Below are 24,865 nucleotides of genomic sequence, written 5' to 3' on the forward strand. Positions count from 1 at the left end.
TCTCATTGTTCCCATTTCCGTATTTGGAAGCCGGACCTTCTGAGCAGCCTCCTGTACAGACATGGCCTTATCGTCTTCAGCAAGACTACTGGTCTCTCACCTCTCAGCCAGCATGGTGTACTGGTTAAGAGCGGTGGGTAGGAGCGGTCGACTCTAATCTGGAGAACCGGGTTTGATTCCTCACTCCCCCACATTAGCTGTGGACACTATTCTGGAGAACTGGGTTGGTTTCCCCACTCCTCCACTTGAAGCCAGCTGGGTGAACTTGGACTAGCCACAACTCTCTTAGAGCTCTCTCAGGCCCACCCACCTCACAGGGTGTCTGTTGTGGGAAGGGGAAGGGAAGGTGATTGTAAGCCAGTTTGATTCTTCCTTAAGTGGTAAAGAAAGTCAGCATATAAAAACCAACTCCTACTCCTCTTCTCCTCTTGCTATACAAGGCACACACAAACTCATGCTTCCCACATACCATTTTCCTCCAGCTGGTTACACTTAACTCTCTTGGTTGCCCAGGTTACCACTTGGCTGCCATTGATGTCCCCTTCCATATATTGCACATTAAAGTATTATTATATTTCCAGTGCCTTAAGAAAACCACTAGGTGCCATACAATGACAAAAAGAACAGGCACCCAGTCTAAGTAACATAGAGATCCTGTATCTGTTGGCAAGAGAAACTGCTTGGCTTCATATTCCCATATACTGATCCAACACTTGCCAACCCTCAGCCTGTTCTAATGTAGAATTGAATTCCAGATTTCATGCCAGATGGGAAAGAAAGAAAAACAACTACCATGGGAAGCCTAACCTTCTATTACTTATGACAGATCTGAAGGATCTCCAGGGCTCTGGTAGATCCTTTCCATGCCCCAGGTTTATATAATTACATTCCCAGGCAATCCTACTTCTGATTTGGCATACAGCAACCCTGCACAATTTGAGATTCAATAAATAAAAGACATGATGTATAGTATCGTACTAAGAGCTTACTTAACCTCTTGTATTTTGCTGCCTTTCTGGGACTGAAAAAGCAAGGGTTTGTTCACTATGGCCAACCACCAGTTTTGCATGCCTGACATGCAGTAAAATTACATACTATGATTAATACGCCATTCTCGTATTTTAAATTAAGAGAGTATGAAATATTAGAAAGTTCCAAGAGTCATATGCCCAGTGGGTTTTTTTTACCGTTTAAACAGACACTAATATTATAAATATCATCTTACTTCTTTAACTTTTCATCCATTTGTATCTTATCATTCTCCAAATCCATGACACTCTCTTGAGTCAATTTCAAGTCTCCTTCCAGTTTGCGTTTGGCCCTTTCCAGATCCATCCTCACTTTCTTTTCTTGCTCAAGAGAACCCTCAAGCTACAGAGATGAAGAAATGCAAGTACAGATGAAAATCAGATCTTTAATAATTTGTGTACTTCATGGACCACAGAAATTGACAACCCTTGAGAAGTAGGGTTTTTGTTTTGTAAGCCATGCTATACCAGGTCCAGCTCTCTATTTTCCCTTCTGTGTCTTCAAACTGTCCTCTGGCACCAAAAAGAACGTGCTGATAAAGACAAAAGAACTAAGGGGAAATATCCATTTCCTTCCCAATCATGTAGCTCTACACACAAATGCAAAAAATGCATTTCTTCCATCTACCTTCTGTTCAGAGGTGTAACAGGCTTGCTTTTAGTCTGAACACTCACCTACAGGGCAAATAATGGGCCTGAAATTTAAATAGGACAAAACAAATCTTTACAGCTTCCCCAATAAAAAAAAAAAACTTTGAAAAACGCACAGCAGAGCAAACGTACATCATCCACTTGCTGTTCCAATTTCACTTTCGCTTTACTCAGGGTGTTGACTTTGTCCTCCTCAACCTGCAGGTCATCCAAAGCCTGCTGATGAGCTTCCTGCAAGGACTTCTTTTCTTTTGTAAGCTTGCTGATAGTCTCATCAAGTGAAGCCATTTCTTCTGTCAGATTCTTAACCTAAGGGGAAGAGGGAGAGATCTGTGTAAAATCAACTTTAGTCAGGTATTTTTCACCCCTTACTTGAGAGGACTGCCGGCACTGCAGCTGTGCTGAGCAAAGCCCCATCGATCAACACGGGAGAAGGTCACACCATTAATTCCTTGCTCGGGCAAGCTCTGGTAGACTTTAACTGGGTGCACTAAAATGAACTGTATAGATGGGAGATAGGGTTGCCAGCTCCAGGTTGGGAAATACCTGGAGATTTTGGGGGTGCAGTCTGAGGAGGGCAGGGTTCGGAGAGGGGAGGGACTTCAATGCCACTGAGTCCAATTGCAAAAGCGGCCATTTTCTCCAGGGGAACCGATTTCTATTGCCTGGACTTCAGGTGTAATAGCGGGAGATCTCCAGCTACCACCTGGAGGTTGGCAAGCCTAATGGGAAAGGAAGGAAACCAGCTAGCAGATGGGAGCAAAGAAAACATGAGTTGGCTAGCTACTTTCTATGACTTAGGCATTAAATGTGAAGATCCGAGCAATCAAATATTGGCCCAGAAACCGGGTACTTAATATATTCTGTTATTATTTCCAGTTGTTGTGATCACAGAAATTGCTGACTGACAGATTTATCTAGGGTGGCCTGCTCTGGTTGGGAAATTCCTGGTGATATGGGGGTGGAGCCTGGGGAGGGTGGAATTTGGAAAGGGGAGGGACTTCAGTGGGGTATAATGCCATCGAGTCCACCTTCCAAAGCAGCTGTTTCCTTAAGGGGAACTGATCTCTGTTTCCTAGAGACCAGCTCTAATTCTGGGAGATCTCCAGCCACCACCTGGAGTGCTTTTGTTTTGTTTATATTGACCACCTGGAGAGTGGCAACCCTAGATTTATCAGGACACATATTATTTGTCCACATGAATATTAACTGAGGAAGAGAAGGGCTACTCATGAAAGTAAAAAAAAAGTAGAGTATATTTTGTTCAAGAAGTAGGCTGGTTACTATCATAGCGAAGGCAGACCAGATTGCTCAATATACATCAAAACTTATATCTTTCTCAACCACAAGTCTTCCTAAGAAAATGCACTACTTTCATATTATCTAGCATTATATACAGCAGTTTTATGGCAAGGTATTTAGGACACCTTGTTTTCAGTAGCATGTTTTTCTTTCTCGACTTTTGCCAGTGTTATTTCAAGGTCATCAATGTCTTTCTTCAGCTCAGAGCATTCGTCTTCCAGCTTTCGCTTCTTGGATGTCAGCTCCGAGTTCATCTCTTCTTCATCTTCCACCCGCTCAGTCAGCTCTTTGACTTTGGCCTCTAGCTGGATCTTGGATTTAATCAGCAAGTCACATCGTTCTTCAGCATCTGCGAGGGTGTCTTGCTCCTGTCACAATTTACAGAAGGCTATATTAGTGGCAAGCCGAGGACAGACACTTGTTCTTTAGCAAACAGATTAAAACCCACAACTTCCCTCTCTTCCATGAGACCTATGCCCACACACTTTGCAGATATTCAGGTTATGAACAGTTCACAAAAAGGATTAACATGTATCCCTAAGGATACGCGTTCCTAATGTCATCGTAATCCAGTGGATAGAACGGTGAAGGCCTAGATTTCTGTATTTATACTCAAAATGCCTGTCTCACAAAAATGTACAAATACATCATTTCTTGTCTTTCAGTTTTTGTATATATTTGTAGTGAGCATTTCATCCTATTTTCTTTGCAAGATTTTCCATTTTGTTTCTTTGTGCTTTTTAAATGCCATTTTATTTCATTCAGGCAACAGAAAGGGGTTATCAACGTTAACGTCAATTTTACTATCAAATATTGTTATTTTGGTCAGGAGAAAGAGCACCACAATTTCTTCTCACATGTGAGAAACTACAAACGAATTTTCAAATTTCTAATCACAGTAGAGCAGTCACAAAATGTAGTGACATCCCTGCTGTATCACCAAATCCAGCTATCATGGGTTCTCTCGAATAACACAGCCATTAAAAACGAGACGACACTGAAACAAAACAGCCAAGCAACAAGCCTATCTAACTATCAGAGAGCTGGGTGTGTGTAAAGTGCCGTCAAGTCACATCTGACTCATGGCAACCCCGTAGGGTTTTCAAGGCAAGAGACGTTCAGAGGTGGTTTGCCATTGCCTGCCTCTGCGTGGGCTTCATGCGGAGGAGTGGGGAATCGAACCCAGTTCTCCAGATTAGAGTCCGCCACTCTTAACCACTACATCACGCTGGATAGCTAGATAAAGATAAAAGGCAAAGAACCAACGATGCAGACAGATCAGCAACATAAGCCCCCACATGATAAAAAAGCTCTTTTAAAAAGAACTATTTGTACAAGCCCCCTAAAGAACCCCCAAAACTCAGGAGTAAGCCTGTCTAGGTAGGGAGTTCCATAGAAAAAACCTCACACTGGAGAAAAAGGTTGTTCACAGAAAGATATGGGCAAGTAACACTAACATCAACTGACTATCTCAGCTTCAGTTTCCCCATTTAAAAACAAAAATAATAACGTCCCACATGGTTTTACAAGGATGTACAAGACGAGGATTATAATTACTCTGCCCATTAAAATGGCTGTGTATAATAACAACAATAAACATTCATTTATGTTGACGCACGACATTAGCCCTCAAGCAAGCTTTTTTTAGGGCGGGGGAGCTGGTAATTTTTAATGTCCTTGCTAGTGCTGTAGCACAACTGCAAACTGTATGTAAAATGTCACATTTCCAAGTTTAACATCTCCCTGATTCACTGATTTACCATGGTAACAGACTCAATAGACTGGAATAGAGATAAGAACATTAGTATTTCTATCCAAGCCTTTTAAGTTTTGTAGTTCATTTATTTACATGTAATGTAAACTAATGCAGAATAAAGCTAAAGCTGTAATCCTTCGTTGAATAAATTATCAAGACCAATTGTTATTTTACAATTCTGACTTCAAGATGCAGTATTGGGAAGTGTAAACGTAATACTAAATATACACACTGACATACATATAACAGCTGAATATGAATGTACATGTGAAAGAAATCTGGGAGTCTTAGTGGACCACAAACAGAACATGAGTCAACAGTGTGATCTGGCGGCTAAGAAGGCCAATGCAATTCTGGGCTGCATCAATAGGAGTATTGTGTCTAGATAAAGGGAAGTAACACTACCACTGTATTTTGCATTGGTCAGACCTCACTTGGAATACTGTGTCCAGTTTTGGGCTCCACAATTTAAGAAGGATGTTGACAAGTTGGAGTGTGTCCAGAGGAGGGCGACCAGAATGGTCAAAGGTCTGGAATCCATGCCCTATGAGGAGAGATTTAGGGAGTTGGGTTTGTTTAGTTTGGAGAAAAGAAGGCTGAGGGGAGACATGATAGCCATGTTTAAATATTTGAAGGGATGTCATGTTGATGAGGGAACTAGCTTGTTCTCTGTTGCTCCAGAGACTAGGAAACGGAGTAATGGATTTAAACTAATAGAAAAGTGATTCCACCTAAACATTAGAAGAACTTTCTGATGGTGAGGGCTGTTCGACGGTGGAATGTGTTGCCTCGGAGGGTGGTGGAGTCCCCGTCTTTGGAGGTCTTTAAGCAGAGACTAGATGGCCATCTGTCGGAAGTGCTTTGATTGTGGGATCCTGCATGGCGGGGGGAGGGTTGGGGTCACTGGGGATGTGGGGGGAGGTAGTTGTTAATTTCCTGCATTGTGCAGGGGGTTGGACTAGATGACCCTGGTGGTCCCTTCCAACTCTATGATTCTATAATGTTCCCAGTGTCTATATTTTACAGTGACAGGATTTTTCTGCATATTTAATTATGAAATTCAATCTTCAAATAACAGCATATTTCTTCCACATTAAGAGGATGGAAAGATTTTTTTATACTGCCCCTGTTATTTATACACACAATCGTGATTTGCTTTCATAGTTTCCATATCTGACAATGCAGATGTCTGAGAGCCTGTGCATGACTACTAGATACATAAACAGTGCAGAGCTGTTTCTTGTTTGTCTGGGAACTAAAGATTGTTCCTCAGAGTAGCACTTCTGTGGCCGTAAGATCATATTTTCCCAGCATTCCAATTGCAATATTTTGTCACCTAATAATGTTACTCTCCCTTGGATGACAATTCCATCGCTATTAGCGTGGCTGTGTGTAATGGTTTGTGAAACTTTCACAGGCAACTATTGGTGGGTACCTAGAATCACTAATGCTGAGTGACAATTGCCTAGAATTCCCTGCATTCTGTGATCTCTTTATTATCTTAAAAAAAATTGTTTGAAGTCTCTGGGCAGCATAGCTCCAATATATTAATTACTGTCAATTTTACTTGGAACTGTGACAAGGATTGGGTTAAATGAAGTCATCTGATTTTTCTACAATTTAAAATTTTTAAAAAGCATTTTGTATTGTTGGTCAGCTATATTTTATCTCAAGTATATTTAGAAAGGTCTAAAAATATTTCGCTGTGAAAACATTAATAATCTCTTTTCTCAGTCAAAGCCAGTTCTTGCCAACAGCATTGGTAACTGATGAAATCTATTTTTGCTATTTACAATGTAATCTGCAAAAATGGTTCTGGCTTGGTCTTAGGATCAATATTCATCTATTCATACCACCACATGAATCTTCAGTGGAACAGGCTTCCTCAGGAGGTGGTGGGCTCTCCTTTGATGGTTTTTAAGCTAGATGGCCATTTTTCGGCAATGCTGATTCTGTGAACTTAGGCAGTTCATGAGAGGGAGGGAAGGAAGGGTTGCGTCAGTGTTTGGCTCTTGTGGCCCTTTCTTACATGCCCATGGAAATGCAGATCGCCACTTTGGGGTCAAGAAGCAATTTTCCTCCAGGCCACATTGGCCAGGAATCCTGGAAGATTTTTGGGGGGGCATCTTCTGGGCATGGAGTAGGAGTCACTGAGGTATTGTGGGGGGAGGTAGTTGTGAATTTCCTACATTCCTTCCTGTTTGTGTCTCAAACCTCATTTGTTTTGTCAATTAAAAAAAGATTAGGGTCCACTCACTGCTTGAACCTGGAGGAGCAGGTCATTCTTCTCCTGAACCAAGGACACTTGCTTTTCTTCCAGTTCTTTCCTCCTGGCTTCAGATTTCTCCAAGGCCTCCTTTAGTTTCAGGAACTCTTCCTTCATATTGGCCATTTCTTTCTCTGTTTCTGCGGACTTCAGCAGGGGTTTGATCTTAAAAAAGAGCTTCATCCAAGGCCAGTTTTTCACAACCATGAAGGCTCGGATGTTCCACTGGATCACAAGAAGTGCATCTCTAGATAAAAGAAGAAAATATTCTACACCCTGAAATGTGGAGATGCTTCCACCGAATCTTTGAAATAGGGAACGTTATGCTAGTTCCTTGGCTTTTCTACATGATTGGAGTTCTATGTACAGTAAAAACTTTGTTATCTGGCACTCAGTTATCCAGAAAGCTCCGTTAGTCGTCATCGCCCAGAGGGCAAGCTCCACACCCTCGAACTCCATACTCCCACATCTTCTGGCATGTGCATGCCCCACTTCCACCTCTCCAGCCAGCCAACTTGATGCCTTCTGATTGCTAGGCTTATGACAGCCAGAGCTGCCAGCTGACATAATTCTTGGATGCCTCCTTCCCCCTCAGCCTCCCCAATACTTAGAGTTGTCACCTCCGGGTTGGCAAATACCTGGAGATTTTGGGGGTGGAGCCTGAGGAGGGCAGGGTTTGGAGAGGGGAGGGACTTCAATGCCATAGAGTCCAATTGCCCAAGTGGCCATTTTCTCCAGGGGAACTGATCTCTGTCACCTGGAGGTCAGTTGTCATAGCAGGAGATCTCCAGCCACCACCTGGAGGTTGGCAACCCTACCAATACTGCCAGGAGACAGTTGTACCAGAGGTTCCCAAACAGTTGTCCTCCTTGACTGCATGCTTCATAGGGCAGTTCCGTGGCTGGGAGTGTGGGGTGGGGGGGAGGAGAAAGGTCCCACTGTGCATGGGACTATTCTCATGCTATTCCAGTGGGGAGGGATTTGTTTGCTGTGCATTCCTCTGGGTAGAAAATGGGGCAGAACAATGAGCTTTAGTATCTGGCACCTTTGATTACCTAGCAACCCCCACACCCTATGAGCGCTGGATAGCAAAGCTTCTATTGAAACAAATGCAGCTGCTTCTCATGTCTCTCCCCTTAGTAAATCCTGCAAGGTTTGTGGGTAGTACTGTGATCCTGTTTTCCCTGGTTGTGGTATAATTAGGGTTGCCAACTGCCAGGTATTAGCAGGAGATCTCCTGCTAATTCAACTGATCTCCAGGAGATAGAGATCAGATCACCTGGAGAAAAATGGCCACTTTGGCAATTGAACTCTATGGCATTGAAGTCCCTCCCCTCCCCAAACCCCGTCCTCTTCAGGCTCCGCCCCCAAAATCTCCCGCTGGTTGCGAAGAGGACCTGGCAACCCTAGGTATAATGTTGCACTTCTACTAGTTCATTTGGTAAATAATAAAGGCACAGTTTCTTTCTTTCCTTCCAGGAATGCAGAGCAGTTTTAGACACTATAAAATAGAAATAGAACAAACAACTGCCTGGTGCTTCTTGCTCCTCCCTATCTCTTCCTTTTGCAAAAACAGTTAAAAGTTTGGATCCTGTGAACCATGAGTGGAAGATGCCTGCAGATGTAGCTCTTCCCCAGCGGTACCCCAGTGACCCCCCACCCACAATGCTGGGAGTCAGAGAAGCCTCATGCACAATATGCCATGTGGCAGTGGGGGGGTGTGTGCAGTGAAGATGAGGAATCAGGCAAAGCTTCTCTCACTTGAGTGAGCAGAAAAGCTTGCTTTGCTAGCAGAAAATGGACGTGGGGGGCTCTTTTCTGCCTCCTTCCTGGAGACCCTCATGTCTAGGGTTGCCAGGTCCCTCTTCGCCACTGGGGGGAGTTTTTGGGGGCAGAGCCTGAAGAGGGCAGGGTTTGGGGGAGGGGAGGGACTTCAATGCCATAGAGTGCAATTGCCAAAAAAAAAAAAAAAAAAAAACCAAAACAACAACAACACATTTTTTCCAGGGGAACTTCTCTCTATTGGCTGGAGATCAGTTGTAATAGCAGGAGATCTCCAGCTACTACCTGGAAGCTGGCAACCCTACTCATGTCCCATGGCATTTGCTCAACAAGGTTTCCCTGACTTCTAGGTTTGAGGTTTCGGGACTGCTTCGGAAGGGGGACAACCCACTTCAGAAGCACCTTTTCTGTTTTTTGTGGCAATAAAAGGCCAGGGCCGTAACTGTGGGGGAGGGGGTGAAGAGGGTGGCAGAACTGCCTCTCCTGCCCGGCACAGAGGCACATACAGAAGAGTTCTGCCACCCTCTCTGCATGCCACAGAGGCGGCTGCCCTCCACCCCACCCCATCCAGTTACGGTCCTGTAAAAGGCACAAACACCAAGAATGGTTGCACCATTGAGGGATGCACAAAAGATGTATTTTGTGCACAGTGAACTTATAGAGAGACAGGACTCGCAAGACGTTTGCACACTCTCATAATATCAAAAGCCATGATCATATGACTTCCTTTAAGGTATTGCTTGTGATGTAAGATTATATTCTTTTCCCAGCTGTCAAACCTGCAGTCGCTCATCACTTGGGAAATACCGTTTGAAACTAAAAGAACAGCTTTAAAAGGCAACCATTACCAGTTTGCATCCAGTATCAGCCCATGGGATATAAACAGATTATATTTGTAATACCTTCGCTCGACGATTTTCTGGAACTCAATGCGCATCAGTCTGCCTCGGGATCTTGCTTGAATTAGTGTTAAAATTTTTGCTAATCTCATATCCCTCATTTCTTCTAAATGACCCAGGAGGCCAGCCTTAAAGAATACCTGAAACAATGACCACGGGTTTAGTAAATTACCCATATTTACATAGAAGGAAGACACCTCGGAATTTAAGGCAACCCCCCCCCCAAAAAAAAGACAGGCTAAAGCCTAAGAATGGATGACCTTGAATTTAAAATGACCCCCCCTCCAATGAGGTGAACCAGTTGGCCAGCCAGATGAGATGGGGGCATCAGCCTATATCTCCCTTTTCCAGCCCCTTCCCCACCAAGCCCCCCCCACCTCCAGCTCCCAACCCTTACAATTCATAGTGCAACCACACACTGCAAGTCGTCTGCCAGTGAATGAGCTGAGCGTGTGTCTCCTTTGCTCAGCACCACACACAGGGCTGCTAATCTCCAGGGGGTGGCTGGAGATCTCCTGCCATTACATCTGATCTCCAGGCAACAGTCCACCTGGAGAAAATGGCCGCTTAGGAAGGTGGCCTCTATGGCATTATAACCCAATGAAACCCCTCCCCTCTCCCAACCCCACCCTCCTCAGGCTCCTCTCCCCAAATCTCCCGGTATTCTAAAACCAAGAGCTGGCAACCCTAGTTGGGCCTGCTGACACTAGAGTTGCTACCCCAGAGGTGGGTACAAGGCAGAGTAGTTTTGCTCCTTCCCTTACCCCTTCCCTGTGTGCCTGGAGACTCCATGGGCCCTTTTCTTGTTCCACTCTCCACAGGACAGCTCAGGTTGGCTTTCTTTTCTCCCTCCCTCCTTTCTTCCCCCAACCAAGTCCCAGGAAAGCCTCTTCATATGTGGGGCAACTGGGTCATGCAGGTTGCTTGAAGTTTCCTCACCATCTGGTAGAGACACTGGACTCTCTTTCCATGCCTTTTGGATTAGCCACAATGTGTGGAAGGAAAGAGGGCGCCTGACAGCATTTCTAGCCTTCCGAAAGAAGGTAAACCTTCTTGCCTTTCTCTGCATGCAGCCCTCAACAGTAACCGAATGGGGGTAAGTTTGCATAGTGGTGAATTTGTATGCAAACTAAAGATGCCCCCCCTTTAAAAGTCCCACAAAATGTTTTTTTTAAGTCTTGTTTTTGAGTTGATACAGTAAAACAAACAAAAACATCTGGAACAACCTCCCCTTTTTATGAGATACGGAACAATTTAAGTTGAGCTGTAAAACAAAATTGCAAAAACGGAGTTTGACTGGTCCTGACTTTCCAAGCAGGTTCCCGAACAGGAAGCTGGATAAGAATTATATAACATAAAATCCTGTGCCCAGTTCAGGTGAAGTGATACTACCAAGTCTGGTCAAATGACCTGGGAAAGGGATGTATGAATATGCCCATTTTTGTTTGTTTGTCTATGTCTCTGTTATTAGTGTTGCTTATTTTTGTTGCCAGTGTTCCTGATTTGATTGATTCATTGCCATTTATACTCGTGTGGTTTAAAAATAATGCTAAGACTCACTGCTTTAATTTGCATAAGGAATAAGCCAAAACAAAACTGGATTTTCCAGCCAAAACACTGGGACCGTGAAATCTAGTAGTTAACGGTGCTCATCAGACCAACTAAAACTGGTACTGTGCTATGCATGGCTCTGCCGCCTATACCCCATTATAAACACACTTCACTTTGCTAAAAGCAACTCATATAAATTTTTAAAAGTGGAGACAGGAGATCGGATGGAGGCATATCTCCAGATTTGAAAGTCTGAGCTATATTTCTGTACTGCTCTATTTGCTTTTTAAAATGCATGTACTTTGCTGTTCAATTCTCTTGCATTACCCATTCATTTACTTGAAAAATCTAGCTAATAGAAATGATAGCAGCAATTTTAAAGCAGTGGGTGTAATCAGACCTGAGAATTATACCTCTCCGGGTGGTATCTATTGATCTTTTGTCTGATCTAATCCCCTGCCTCATTTTAATTTTATTTAACAATTTGCATTATGGCTTGCTTTTGTCCTGGTCATTTAATCTGAAGTGCTATAACGATATTAATTCTCCCCCCCCCACATAGCTAACAATGCTATGAGTCATTCAAAGGCCACAATATAGCGCAGAGAGTTAGGCACACGTAAGCCCCCTGAAATCAATTCACTTAAGTGATGCGGTGCATCATAGCTCAGGTTTATTAGAATAGAGTTTCTTCCCTGCCCCCATCAGAATTCCTTACAAGAGATGAGATGCTGTACAAATGACTGCTGGGCCAAACTACACATGATACAGGGGTCTGTCTTTGTCCCGCCCATGACTTAATAATAGAGGGGGAGTTTCTGATTGAGAAAATGGGAAAGCAGCAGAGCTACCCCTCCCTGCAAAACCCCCACTGCGCCTTGATCCAAATTGGGCTCTTGGGGCTGCTTTTGCAGCTCAAATCCTCATCTGGAGACCTGCCCGTGGATGCCCAGTGAACACATTTTGTTTGGCTCTAAACCAGGGGTGGGGAACCTTTTTTCTGCCAAGGGCTATTTGGATATTTCTAACATCATTCGCGGGCCATACAAAATTACCAACTTAAAAATTAGCCTGCTACATTTGGTCAAACATTTAGCCAAGAGGCATGACTGGAGATGGCTCCAAGTGTCTGCCACGTAGAGCGACTCGTTTTTGAGCTCTGCCGTCCCCAGCTGGGCCCAAGAGATTCAGACAGGGCAGCATCCTTCTGAGCTAGAGATCTGCCAGGACCCACGAAGGGCCAGACCAAATGATTTTGCGGGCCTTATACGGCCCCCGGGCCTGACATTCCCCACCCCTGCTCTAAACAATCCGAAGCTCCAGGTTAGGTAAATCACTAACAAGTTCAAATTAAACTAGACATTAAATGGAGGGAGGCGTAGAATGTGGAGGGTGAAAATGGGCAAGGAGAAGACAGCATTAACGGAAGGCTTGCCCCGCGTTTGCATAGAGAAGCGGATTGCAAATGTCGTGCCAGTGCAAGGGAAAGGTATAGCATCCATTGTCCCCAGGGCTCCAGCAGGGCCCCATAACAAAGTTCTGGCTTGTTAACATTTCTCCTTTTGACGTCCATTTGGGAATGTCATCTAACTGTATATAAGCATTACACATCCCCTATTTTTACTTTCAGCACGGATCAAAAAATGGAGAATAATAGAATGTTGAGGGAGGAAGCAAGGGTTTTTTAGTAAAAACTTTTCAATGGCATTAAAATATGCGATTGTTTTTTAGACATATCATTCAGGCCACAGTTGATCGATGACCTCAGTCTATTAGGCCTAAGACTCTCATTACACTTCCCAGTCATGGGAGTGCGACTGGGAGTTACTCACATGACTAAAACCACAACACAACAAAATTTATGCACATATCTACTTGAACACATGAAGTTGCCTTATATTGAATCAGTCCATCAAGTAGAGTTGCCAGGTCCCTCTTTGCCACCAGCGGGAGGTTTTCGGGGTGGAGCCTGAGGAGGGCGGGGTTTGGGGAGGGGAGAGACTTCAATGTCATAGAGTCCAATTGCCAAAGCGGCCATTTTCTCCAGGTAAATTGATCTCTATTGGCTGGAGATCAACTGTAATAGCAGGAGATCTCCAGCTAGTACCTGGAGGTTGGCAACCCTACCATCAAGGTCAGTATTTTCTACTCAGACTGGCAGTGGCTATCCAGGGTCTCAGGCAGAGTCTTTCACATCACCTGCTACTGAATCCTTTCCACACTGGAGATGCTGGGGATTGAAAATGGGACCCTAAATCCAGCCTCAAGAACTTCCAGTACTCCCTGACTATTCACTGAGTATAAGAAAAGTCTGAAAGCCTACCTTCGTGTGTCCAAACCGGTACTGGCTATGATCAATGTCTAAAGAGCCAAGTAATTTTTCAGCAGCTTTTCTACTGTCCACAAACTTGTCCTCTGGAATTGCAGAAGGATTCAAAATACGGTACCTTATAATGGCCAATAAAGAACTTGTATAAATAAATGAAACTCTGGGACAGGAAACTGCACAAATCAAGAGTAACTGGTGAAGTTGATATTTACATCTGTCTCACTAGAAAATACTTGCCACCAGACCAATCCAAGAGAGGGATAACTGAAGTGAGAAGAGACAGACATGAGCTGCCAAATGCCCAGCCCCAAACAGACTCAGCTAATTGGCCAAACCACACAGTTCTTTAAAGTTAAATGCAAAAGGTTTTAAATAACTGCCTGCATGGCAGTTTTCATAACAAAGCATATTTTAAAATGCAACTTCTTGAATTCAGACTGAGCAATCTGGCACTTTCCAGATACATCTTCATCATGGCCATCAATAACAGCAGAAATTCTGGCCCTTCAACCCTTCCTTCAGGATTAAAATAGTCCAAGTAGTTATTTAAATAAAACAAAACAAAAAACAAAAAAGAACCAAGGCATAATCTTGCCTGGAAGTTTTCATACTAAATGGGAGATGGGTGTTACAGAATGCTAAGAGAATGTGCTCTGTACATGCTCGGTGACATACTTTTTAATAGCCATCCTTCACTAGCTACAGGGCTGATCTAGTAGTAGGTTATGGTGTTGATCCCCAGAACAAATTGAGCTTTAATTGGACGGTCTAACTGCCTATCAGTGTGATCTGGGCTTACAATGGTGACCCATTATGAAAATATCCCTCACCCGTCTTCTTGTTAAATTGCTGCCACCAGGCAGACTTTGTTATACATACTGCCACATTTTAATAATGATTTGGGATGTTCTTTAATCATTTTTAAGGGGGGGGATTTAACCTGACTCAAAATTAGTTTTTAGGGGAAATTCTTAACTCAAATTCTCAGTCTTCAGATCCCAGCTATATTTTCAGAAGGCTCTTCTGTCAGCAGAAAAGAGAAGGGTGATTACTTCTGATTCCCTCCTTCCAGTGCAGATCCTCACTTCACTCCCAGGATATTCCAATAAGCTCCAAGCCATCATGATATGAATTTAAAATCTGGTTACTGTAGATGGGTCTATCCTATGTGCCTGGTCTAAAGTGGCATACCTTGGGAAGGGGCTGTGTCTATGACAAAAGAACATTAGCATTTCTCAATAATTGTAGATGTTTCCTCAGGAGTCCTTAATTGTTAGGAAATGGCTCCATCCACGTTCCCAGCAGGGCTTGGGTGATACCCTACTGAGCTGAATGGAAGGGGCAGGTGTGTGTTGGCGTATGGAGAAACTACAGTTGAAATTTTGGAAAATACAGAAGAGAAGCAGACGGACACTTCTGAGAGTTGGCTGAAATGGGATCTCAAGCTCCAGCGTGGCATAGTGGTTAAGAGCGGTGGACTCTAATTTGGAGAACTGGGTTTGTTTCCCCACTCCTCCGCATGAAACCTGCTGGGTGGCCTTGGGCTAGTCACAGTTCTCGCCAAACTCTCAGCCCCACCTACCTCACAAGGTGTCTGTTGTGGGGGAGGGGGAGGGAAGGTGATTGTAAGTTGCTTTGAGACTAATGGTAGAGAAAAGTGGGGTATAAAAACCTCTTCTTCTATTGAGGGATGTGGGTTAGTGGATCTGCTGTCCTGTAGGCATGCCTCTTTGCCTCCACCGTGTACATAAAGCAAATACTGCAAAAATGCCATAAACCTCTGGTGCTCTTTTTCCCAAAGGGACCCAACCCACGTAAAGTGTTTCCCCTGGAATCTCACCGTCTGAAGAAGTGGGGCACCTGTTACAATATTTTAGAAAGCAGACTTGTATAACATGTAAACTTTTAGGAATCACTTGACTTGTTAAGGAAGAGGTACAATTAAAGTTAAGTATAATTTGCTACTAAACGTTATTTCAATATTGCTTCCTGAACATTGTTTTTGAATTTGCTGTACTCCCAGCCTAACCACCATTTTGATTCAGCTCTGATTGTTCAGAGTAGAAGAACTTATTCTTTCAAGTCATGGCATTTTTATTCAAAGATGATTCAAAAGGAATGGATAAAAAAAGGATTTTTACTGAGGTGAGAACAAAGACTCTGTAAACCAGCAGTTTGGCTAGACTGTTAAGTTCACCTTACCTTTGTTTAAAGTCAGCATAGATAACCCTGTTTGGAAAACCCTTGCGGCAAATGCGAATTCCTTCCAAGACTCCATTACAGCGAAGCTGATGAAGGACAAGGTAAGGATCCATTGCACCTGGGGGAAAAAAATCAAAAGAAAAATGAAAGACTAGACTGAAGAAACTGAAGGCAGCCTTTTCATACTCCACCATTAATTTATATATGTGATATAAGAAGCTGAATTGTCAGAAGAAGAAGAAGAAGAAGAAGAGTTAGTTTTTATATGCCAACTTTCTCTGCCACTTAAGGGAGAATCAAACCGGCTTACAATCACCTTCCCCTCCCCACAACAGACACCCTGTGAGGTAGGTGAGGCTGAGAGAGTGTGACTTGCCAAAGGCCACTTAGCTGGCTTTGTGCGGAGGAGTGGGGAAACAAATCCAATTCACCAGATTAGCCTCCGCCACTCATGTGGAGGAATGGGGAATCAAACCCGGTTCTCCAGATCAGAGCCCACCACTCCAAACCACCACTCTTAACCACTACACCACACTGGAAGATCAAATAAAATTATGCTGGATTTCTTTACCTGGAGTTTTTGTTTCATTGGGAATAATGCAACGCACAAAATGAGGAGACGTGGATCTTAAATTGGTCATTAGTTTGTTGAGATTTTCCTATAAAGAGGAAAAGGGAATGAAATTATGTCAAGGCAACACTTTTGAGTGGAAGTGTCACTTGATACTGTGTATCAAGTAAAAAAAAGGTAAAGGTAATCCCCTGTGCAAGCACCGGGTCATTCCTGACCCATGGAGTGATGTCATATCCCGACGTTTACTAGACAGACTTTGTTTACGGGGTGGTTTGCCAGTGCCTTCCCCAGTCATCTTCCCTTTACCCCAGCAACAAGCTGGGTCCTCATTTGACCGACCTCGGAAGGATGGAAGGCCGAGTCAACCTTGAGCCGGCTACCTGAAACCGACTTCCGTCAGGATCAAACTCAGGTCGTGAGCAGAGCTTGGACTGCAGTGCTGCAGCTTACCACTCTGCGCCACGGGGCTCCTTTGTGTATCAAACAGAGTTATTAACGGAATGGAACACCGACTTTCTGATAAACAATCCATCCATCCATATGGGACAGAGAGTAGCAACCGAGTTACAGAAATACAAAGAAACAAGCACACATACACTGGGGCTATTGTGCCTCCTTTGTTGTCCACTCCTTGCTGGTGCGAATTTACACTGAAGTCAATGTTTCACTTCACAGTCAGAATAGGCCAAGGTGGACAGAGGGGAAAAGCTGTTTGACACAAAGCGAACTTTGTACTATGCTCCTGCTAGCACACCCCTGGCTTTCCTGCTCTTTCCCTCCTTTTCACAACAGAGAAGGAAGTCTGCACTAAAGAAAGCAGTTTTCTTTCCAGGGTGTATCTTTGCCCAGAGGCAATCCTCTGCTTTCATGTTCACAGAGCAGCTCCCATGCCCTCTTCTCTCACTGAGTGAAAGAGTTATAGTGGAAAACAACAACAAAAAGGGTATCCAGTGGTTCCACTGAGTAGCCGTGACTACCTGGCCCTGGATGCAACCTCCTGTCTTTTAGACTGTCTCTGCTGGTGGTAACGCAAAGAACCTTAAAAGCAGGCAGTTTCCCAGTGATCCTGATGGCTTGAATGCTACATATATTATGATGCTTGCATGCATTCCTTTCCCTGCTATGCCTCCCTTAACGTAGTGAGCATGTCATCCAATTGATTGCCAGAAAGAGAAACTGCATTTTTGGCCATTACTGCAAAAACATTTTAATGCAATCCAGCCTACACTATCCAAAACTGCAACTTCTGCATCAAGCAAGTCAGATGATCTGTTGACCATGAATGGGAAGTAGCCATGGCCATAAGAAAAATCAGCCACCATGAATATAGTACTTATGTACCCTCTGTGATATACTGGCTCTTCCCAATGGTTTTCATAGGGCCTAACTGGTCAAGATGATCTCTAGTTGTCTCCCCCAAGTAATGTTACCAAACTCCTGGAGTTCTCCTGAAATTACGATGGATCCCCAGACCACACCCCTGGATGAAATGGCTATATTGGAGGGCTGACTATGGCATCAAATCACTGCTCAGGCTTCTCCCCTCCTGAAACCCTGCCCGTTCCAAATCTTCAGAAATTTCCCCAAGCTGGAGTTGGCAACCTTACCGCACCACTTTTAAAAAGGCAATAGTAGCCATGTAAGGCCCGGATTCAGCCTAGGGTTATGGCACATGAGAAAAGGGTTTTTCTACCACACACTGGTTTGAAGTCCAAAACTAACATCCTGAATTATTATTAGACTAGGTTTACCAGCCCTTGAGTGGACTGTAGGGTTGCCAACCTCCAGGTACTAGCTGGCGATCTCCTTCTATTACAACTGACCCCCAGCTGATAGAGATCAGTTCACCTGGAGAAAATGGCTGCTTTGGCAATTGGACTCTATGGCATTGAAGTCCCTCCCCTCCCCAAGCCCTGCCCTCCTCAGGCTCCACCCCAAAACCCTCCCGCCGGTGGTGAGGAGGGACCTAGCAACCCTGATGGACTGGTGTGTGTGTGTGGAGGGAAATACAGAAATCAGTGTTGTGTGAAACTCTAGGAATTTCCCAAATCTCCTATGGTTTTTACCACAGAAATTTGAGGATTCCTAGAGCATCATGTGACATTGTGCCAGCACTTCCAGTTACGAATCCTGAAGTGACATCACAGTGTTTTGTGACACCAGTTTCCTCCTTATTTTGCTCCTACTGCTCCATCAAGCAGCGGCTGGAGCCTGGAGTCCAGGGCTGGGGCTTGCTGCCAGAGCTGCCAATGTGGCACCCCTATATTAGACACAGAAGGGGAAAAAAGACAAGTACCTCGTTTGCCCCCTTTTCCCCTTCCAGCAGCAAGGCAGGTGGAGTAGTGGTGTACATTTAAAACAGGTAAAGCTGTACTGGGGAGGAAGGGTTAAACCCTTTACTCTTCCCTGGTACTAAGGCGCTGCTTTGAGTTATGGCCCTGAGCAGTCTGCCTTTAAAACAACTCGAAAGATCCGGCCTCCTCTCTCCCAGCTTCTTGCCTAGTTTTCTCCTTAGATTTGAATACTGAAATGGAGCCTGTAAAACTCGGTTCAAGTTCTATTCACCACCACTAAGTGATCGGTGCTGTCAAATCTGACAATGCTAACTTAACAGTTAAGGGAGCAAAACTTGGGCAATGCTTGGATCCTGCAAGCAAATGGGAAGGGGTTTTTTGCTTTGTGCAACACACTTTTGACTGGCACTAGCCCTGTGCTGTGAGTTTATCAGTGTTGTTGGACTGGGGCAGTTAAGCGTTGTTTAGACATTTAGCCGAATCAGGCAAAATAAAATAAAAAAATTAAAAGCAATAAACTATAATTTTAAAAAGTATTGAGTCAGGAAGCTGAAAACTCCAGTTTTATAAGGTCAGTTACTAACATTTTGGTTTCCGCATTCTGAATACACCAGCTTCTTGGTGGTGAAATGACAAAGAAAAATTACTTTAAAAGGAACTTGAAAATTACCTTGTGCATCGATGATACTGTTTGGAAAGAAGCACCCTTCTTGCGTTTCTTCTCTCCACTGTGATCAGCTTATGGTTTAAAAACAAAGGAAGAAAACAGAGCAGCCAAGTTTAAAATCTGTTTCCAGCCCTGACAGCTGATTTATGAAGACCCCCATCAGGTTTTCAAGGCATGAGGTGAACAGTGGTAATTAGCCATTCCATGGCTCTGCACCACACCCCTGGACTCCCTTGGTGATCTCCCATCTAAATACTAACCAGGACCAGCTCTGCTTAGCTTCTGAGATCTGATGAGATCAGGTTAGCCAGGGCTATCCAGGTCAGGGCAACATAAATTTAATGTCAAAAACCAGGTTCAGTGGGCCAGCTTTGGGGCCGGGGTTTTCAGCTATTAAACACTGTGTTATGGGTTTGCTGGTGGCTTTACATATTCCCTTCCCCATTCCTAGCACAGCAGCTACATATGGGGTAAACTCCTTCCCTATATACTCCTTCATTATAAGAACGTTTGGGAAAAGTGGCTTCGTGGGGATGGCACCCAGATTCAGAGACTTCCTCTACATGTAAATGCTGCGCTCAGGAACCATGGATCATGCGGAGGCTGGAGTTTCATGCACTGATGCCTGCTCTCTCCCTCTCTGCACATTGCCTGAATGCACAGAGGAGTCATGTGGAGTATCACAATGTCTAACCAGGGGGCTAAGGAGCAACTGTCTGCAACGTAATGTAAGTTGATGTAAACTTAGCCAGATCATGAGAGGGAGGGCAAGAAGGTTTGCATCAGTGTTTGGCTCTCATGGCCCTTTCTTGCAAGCCCAGGGTAGTGCCAATCGCCACTTTGGGAGTCACCAAAGCAATTTTCCTCCAGACAAGTTTGGCCAGGAATCCTAGAGGGTGGGTTCCCTCCCCATCTTCTGGGCATGGAGTAGGGGTCACTGGGGTGTGTGGGGAGGAGGTAGTTGTGAATTTCCTGCATTGTGCATGGGGTTGGACTAGATGACCCAGGTGGTCCCTTCCAACTCTATCATTCTATGATTCTATGGTTGCAGGTGCCCTGCTGCTTATTCTGGAACTAATGCTCTGTCACAGTGTTTGGCATTGCACTAATGTTGGGATCCTTCTGTGTCTGGTTTGCTGGTGTAGCACAGCAAAGGCCAAACAACATTGGTGTAATGAGTCGGGGCCAGAGATACATACAGTATTCCATGCATGTGCGGCTCCAAAACGGGGCAAATAATAACTACTGGGGCCATTTCAGCTTGAGAAAACGACATAGGTGGTCGGAGGCCCTCATGCTCTCACACCACAGCTCTGAGCCTAATTGGGCCCCTGAGGATCTTTAAAACGACATTTCCTGCAGCTGCTGTGTGGCTAAAGGGGAAGCAAGTTGTGTCTGGGAGAATCTCACCAAACTCGTTACAAAATGTAACCTGTAGTTTGGCTCTCAGGCCACTTCCAATCTTAAGAATTTACAACATGAAAGGCATGCAGTCTGTATGTTATCATGTGTGACGATAACACTTGCAAGCATTTTTTTCCTGCGTATGCATGCTGGCAAGTTGCAGTCTCCCATTGCCTCCTAGCAGGAGTTGCCAGAAGGAATGTGCAGCAAATTTTAAAACTTGTGTGACCATCGTTCATCATAATCTACAGGTAGATTCCTACATGGAAGCGCTACTTGAAAGTAAATCTAATTGAAATCAATGGGACTTATATCCAAGTAAATTACATTTTAAGTCAGTCACAAAACAGAATAACAAATACGTTTGGAAAACGGGCGAAGAAAAGGAGTATGACTATAACTAAAAAGTCCCAATAAATATATGAATATTTATGTACTGGCCTTCCCACCTTGCTATTTTAATAAAAAAAAAACAGTGCTTCTATGATACTTGAATCAGAATGAAGTATGATGATTTTTGTAAGTGGGTTGCCACAACTGAGCCAACAAGGAGACCAGCACAATGTGAAAATTTCATTCTGAAGTCCTGTAAAAGGGTTGGACCAGACAATTTGTGCCCTGGCATTGACACTCCAAGTAAAAGGGAAGCGAATTGCATCGTGTGTTTTACGCTGCTCTGACGTGATGCTGTTAAGGTGGCCCTGGCCTTTGGCTGATTATGAAAGCTTCAAAAGAATCTCCAAGGAATTAATATTCTTTGGCAGATGGCTATTCCCATAGGCAAATCTGGGCAATATTTAATTATCTTCCATGATTGGCCAGTCGCAGGTTTTGGTATTTCGACTCAGCTCCTTCCCCAGTCTGCATTATGGCACTGGCACTTGGGCTATGTCTTCTCGATTCCCTTTTATAATTCATGACAACTACATCTACTCCAATGAGGTTCTTAATAAATATGCTCATGGCTGTAGGGTATACCAGCTAAATCTCTGTAATGAGTCACAGTCCTACTTACTTAACATCATTTTGCAAGAACCTGCAAATTGCTCTGTTCTAAAAACACAGAAATGATGATTTAAAAACTATTACATCTCTGCGGCGATTTCCCACTTGACTTTCAGAATCAAGAGATTTACTATATAATGAAGCTCTCTTTGCTTTCTTATTAAACACACAGAATTGGTAATTATACAGCTGAGATTGGCAACATAAAAGTTGTGTTTTTCTCGACGCCATTGCAGTATACGTTGTCAGTGCCTCCATTTAAAACACTCTAATCTGTTTTTATGACAGAATACTATGAATGACATAATACTACTCACACTCATTAGGAACCAATTCATACTTCTCAGTTTTATTCTTTTTTAGATATTTTGGCTTCCAAAAGTGCCAGTTGCTTGCCAGCAAACCATCTCATACACTTTGTAGCATGCAAAACTGCAGTTTGTGTTCATGTTGGCTGATTCAAGCAAACAATTCAGCATTCTGCTCATTTATCCATGCAGGAGTGAGGGAGGCATCACAGAATGAAAAAGAAAGTGCCTCCATCCAAGGACTCCATCAAGGACTCCAGTGTAGTAGCAAATGTATTCTATAGTGTGTCATGTAGTGAATTTGCATTCTTTCATTGTCTGTGCCTCTGACATTCCATGGTATTCCGGTGCACCCTTCTGTATGGATCACATTAGTGGCATTTCTATCAAAAGTATACTCATCAGGTTACTATATTCAACCCCAGCTTCCTAGCATGCATACTTTATAATAATATAAGAGGAGCCCTACTAGATCAGATCAGTGACACATGTACTGTAGCATTCTGTTTCCCACGGCAGCAAACGAGAAGCCCTGGGAAGGCATACAAGCATGGTCACAGAGGCTAAAGCCTTTCCTTGCTGCTGTTGCCCCCCAGCAACAAGTATTCAGGGGTACAGCGTCTCTAAACATCAAAGTTTCATTAAGCTATTAATAGTACAGTGATGGATCTATCCTCCATAAATTTGTACAACTCCCCTTTAATGCCTAGCGGCCCTCATCACACCTTGCGTATGTGAATTCCAAAAAAGTGTCATGCAGTGTGTGAAGAAATATTCATTTTCTGTTGGCCCTGAATCAGTTGCTCAAACGTCAGTCAGTACTCCCAAGTTCTAATGGTTTCAGAGAGGGAGAAAAAAGTTCTCCGTTCATCAGGCATAATTTTACGAGCCTGTCATATTCCTCCTTAGTCGTCGTTTTTCTAAGCTTAAACAGCCCAAACACGTTTGCTGCATTCAAGCATGTCCGTGCAAAGGAGTTGGCTGGTAACAATGTAAGAACGTAATGTGTGAAGCGTCACATGGCTGAGGCTAGGGTTGATGTTCTGCTCTGAGCCATCAAACAGGCTGAGTGATCCACTGATGCGACGGCGTGCCAACTGTTTTGAGTAAATGGAAATGACAATATTTCTATTTCCCACAGACATGTTATGAAAGAAATTACATTGAAAGCTGCAAGACTTTTTGGATATATTGATTTGGCTGTATTTATTTCCTGTCTTTCCTAGGAAGTAAAATAACAAGGTCATTGCACTTACCGCTGTCAGCACTAACATAATTTTCAAATAGACTTGCCAGAAGTTTATTGGAAGATTTCTGAAAAGTGCCCACCACTGTTTCATTGAGCGGGTCCTTGTTTTTCTCAAGCCAGCCAACGATGTTATAGGGAACCTAATAACATAGAAGAAATGCTATAAGGAAAATGAGGAAGATGGAGGTTGTTAGAAATCTGTTCCTCACTTTACAACCATACACGAAGGACTGCCTCTCCAGGTGTTAACTCAGTTCCTTTTACAACCAGTTCTGAAATAAATACACTGTCATTTTCCTTCACATTTTTTTTATTTTTATTTTATCTTTAGTCTTAATAACCCATCTTCTCTCGGCTGAAGCCAGTCTCAGGGTGGCTCCCAACAGATAAAACAACATAAAAATGTGTGTGTGTGTAAAGTTCCGTCAAGTCGCAGCCGACTTATGGCAACCCCTTTTGGGGTTTTCATGGCAAGAGATTAACAGAGGTGGTTTTGCCAGTGCCTTCCTCTGCACAGCAACCCTGGTATTCCTTGATGGTCTCCCATCCAAATACTAACCAGGGCTGACCCTGCTTAGCTTCTGAGATCTGATGAGATCAGGCTAGCCTGGGCCATCCAGGTCAGGGCAACATGAAAATAGCAACACATAAAATTATCTGAATTAAAACCCACAATCCTAAATTAAAAGTTGGGTTGCCAGGCCCCCGCTCCCGATCAGCAGGAGGTTTTAGGGGGCAGGACTAAGGTGGCCATGGGTGTGTGCAGAGGAGGGGGTGCATATGCAATGATGTCACTTCCAGTTTTACTTCTGGAAGCGCCACATTGCCGTGGCCGACTTAACACTTAAACCCCCACACTGAATATTAAATAGGCCACGGTGATGCAGCATTTCCAGAAGTAAAACCTGACGTGACATCATCACATGCAACCACCCACCTGGCAACCCTACAGCTGGCGCTCAGTACGGTGCACAGAGGCCAGGGGCCAGGCCAACCTGGAAAGCAGCCAGGTCCCCTAATCCAGGTCTTTGAGAAACATCTCTCCAGCTCTTCAAGTCCTCTCACTTTATAATATCTATGTCACACAGAGTCAGGTTATTTGAATCGTTTCCTTATCATAACTTTAAATACAAACCAGGAAAATGTGTGAAAATGCATGAAAACTCCAGTACATTATTCTTCTGACACTGAAACCAGTGGATCCATTCATTCCACATGATGGGTAGCGGTGTTAGTCTGTCTGTAGCAGTTGAAAAGACCAAGAAGCACCCTAAGGACTAACAAAATTTCTGGCAGGGTATGAACTTTCATGAGCCACAGCTCACTTCTTCAGATAATTTATTCCACAGAATTTCACGCATGCTTAAACCCAGTCTAGATCAGAAAAAACTGATGGCTGATGGTGGAGGCTCAATGGACCAGTTAGTAGAAGAAATGATTGTTTTGGGTGGGATCCCAACTAGTGACAAGATGTGAGTTGTTCCTTGATCCAGAAATATTATTGGATTCTCAGGTGGCCACTGTGGCTCAGATTTCCTTTGATCAGCTTGTGCTAATTTGCTAGTTAAGTTCACTATATAAAACTGTTCATGGAGGCA

At 43.8% G+C, this 24,865-nt stretch overlaps 1 protein-coding gene across 1 annotated transcript in view; it reads right to left on the bottom strand.

Moving 5' to 3' along the window:
* The window catches only part of MYH15 (myosin heavy chain 15), a 307,159-nt gene that overhangs the window by 230,996 nt on the left and 51,298 nt on the right, over positions 1-24,865 (bottom strand). The window contains exons 17-26 of the mRNA XM_056858547.1: positions 23,275-23,407; positions 19,305-19,372; positions 16,338-16,425; positions 15,767-15,884; positions 13,559-13,682; positions 9,688-9,824; positions 6,995-7,250; positions 3,107-3,349; positions 1,812-1,988; positions 1,226-1,371 (exon numbers count right to left, since the gene is read on the bottom strand). Of these exons, the coding sequence (XP_056714525.1) occupies positions 1,226-1,371; positions 1,812-1,988; positions 3,107-3,349; positions 6,995-7,250; positions 9,688-9,824; positions 13,559-13,682; positions 15,767-15,884; positions 16,338-16,425; positions 19,305-19,372; positions 23,275-23,407 (1,490 nt within the window). The remainder of the gene's footprint in view (positions 1-1,225; positions 1,372-1,811; positions 1,989-3,106; positions 3,350-6,994; positions 7,251-9,687; positions 9,825-13,558; positions 13,683-15,766; positions 15,885-16,337; positions 16,426-19,304; positions 19,373-23,274; positions 23,408-24,865) is intronic.

This window comes from Euleptes europaea, chromosome 12 (assembly GCF_029931775.1).
Source record: "Euleptes europaea isolate rEulEur1 chromosome 12, rEulEur1.hap1, whole genome shotgun sequence".
Lineage (NCBI taxonomy): Eukaryota > Metazoa > Chordata > Lepidosauria > Squamata > Sphaerodactylidae > Euleptes > Euleptes europaea.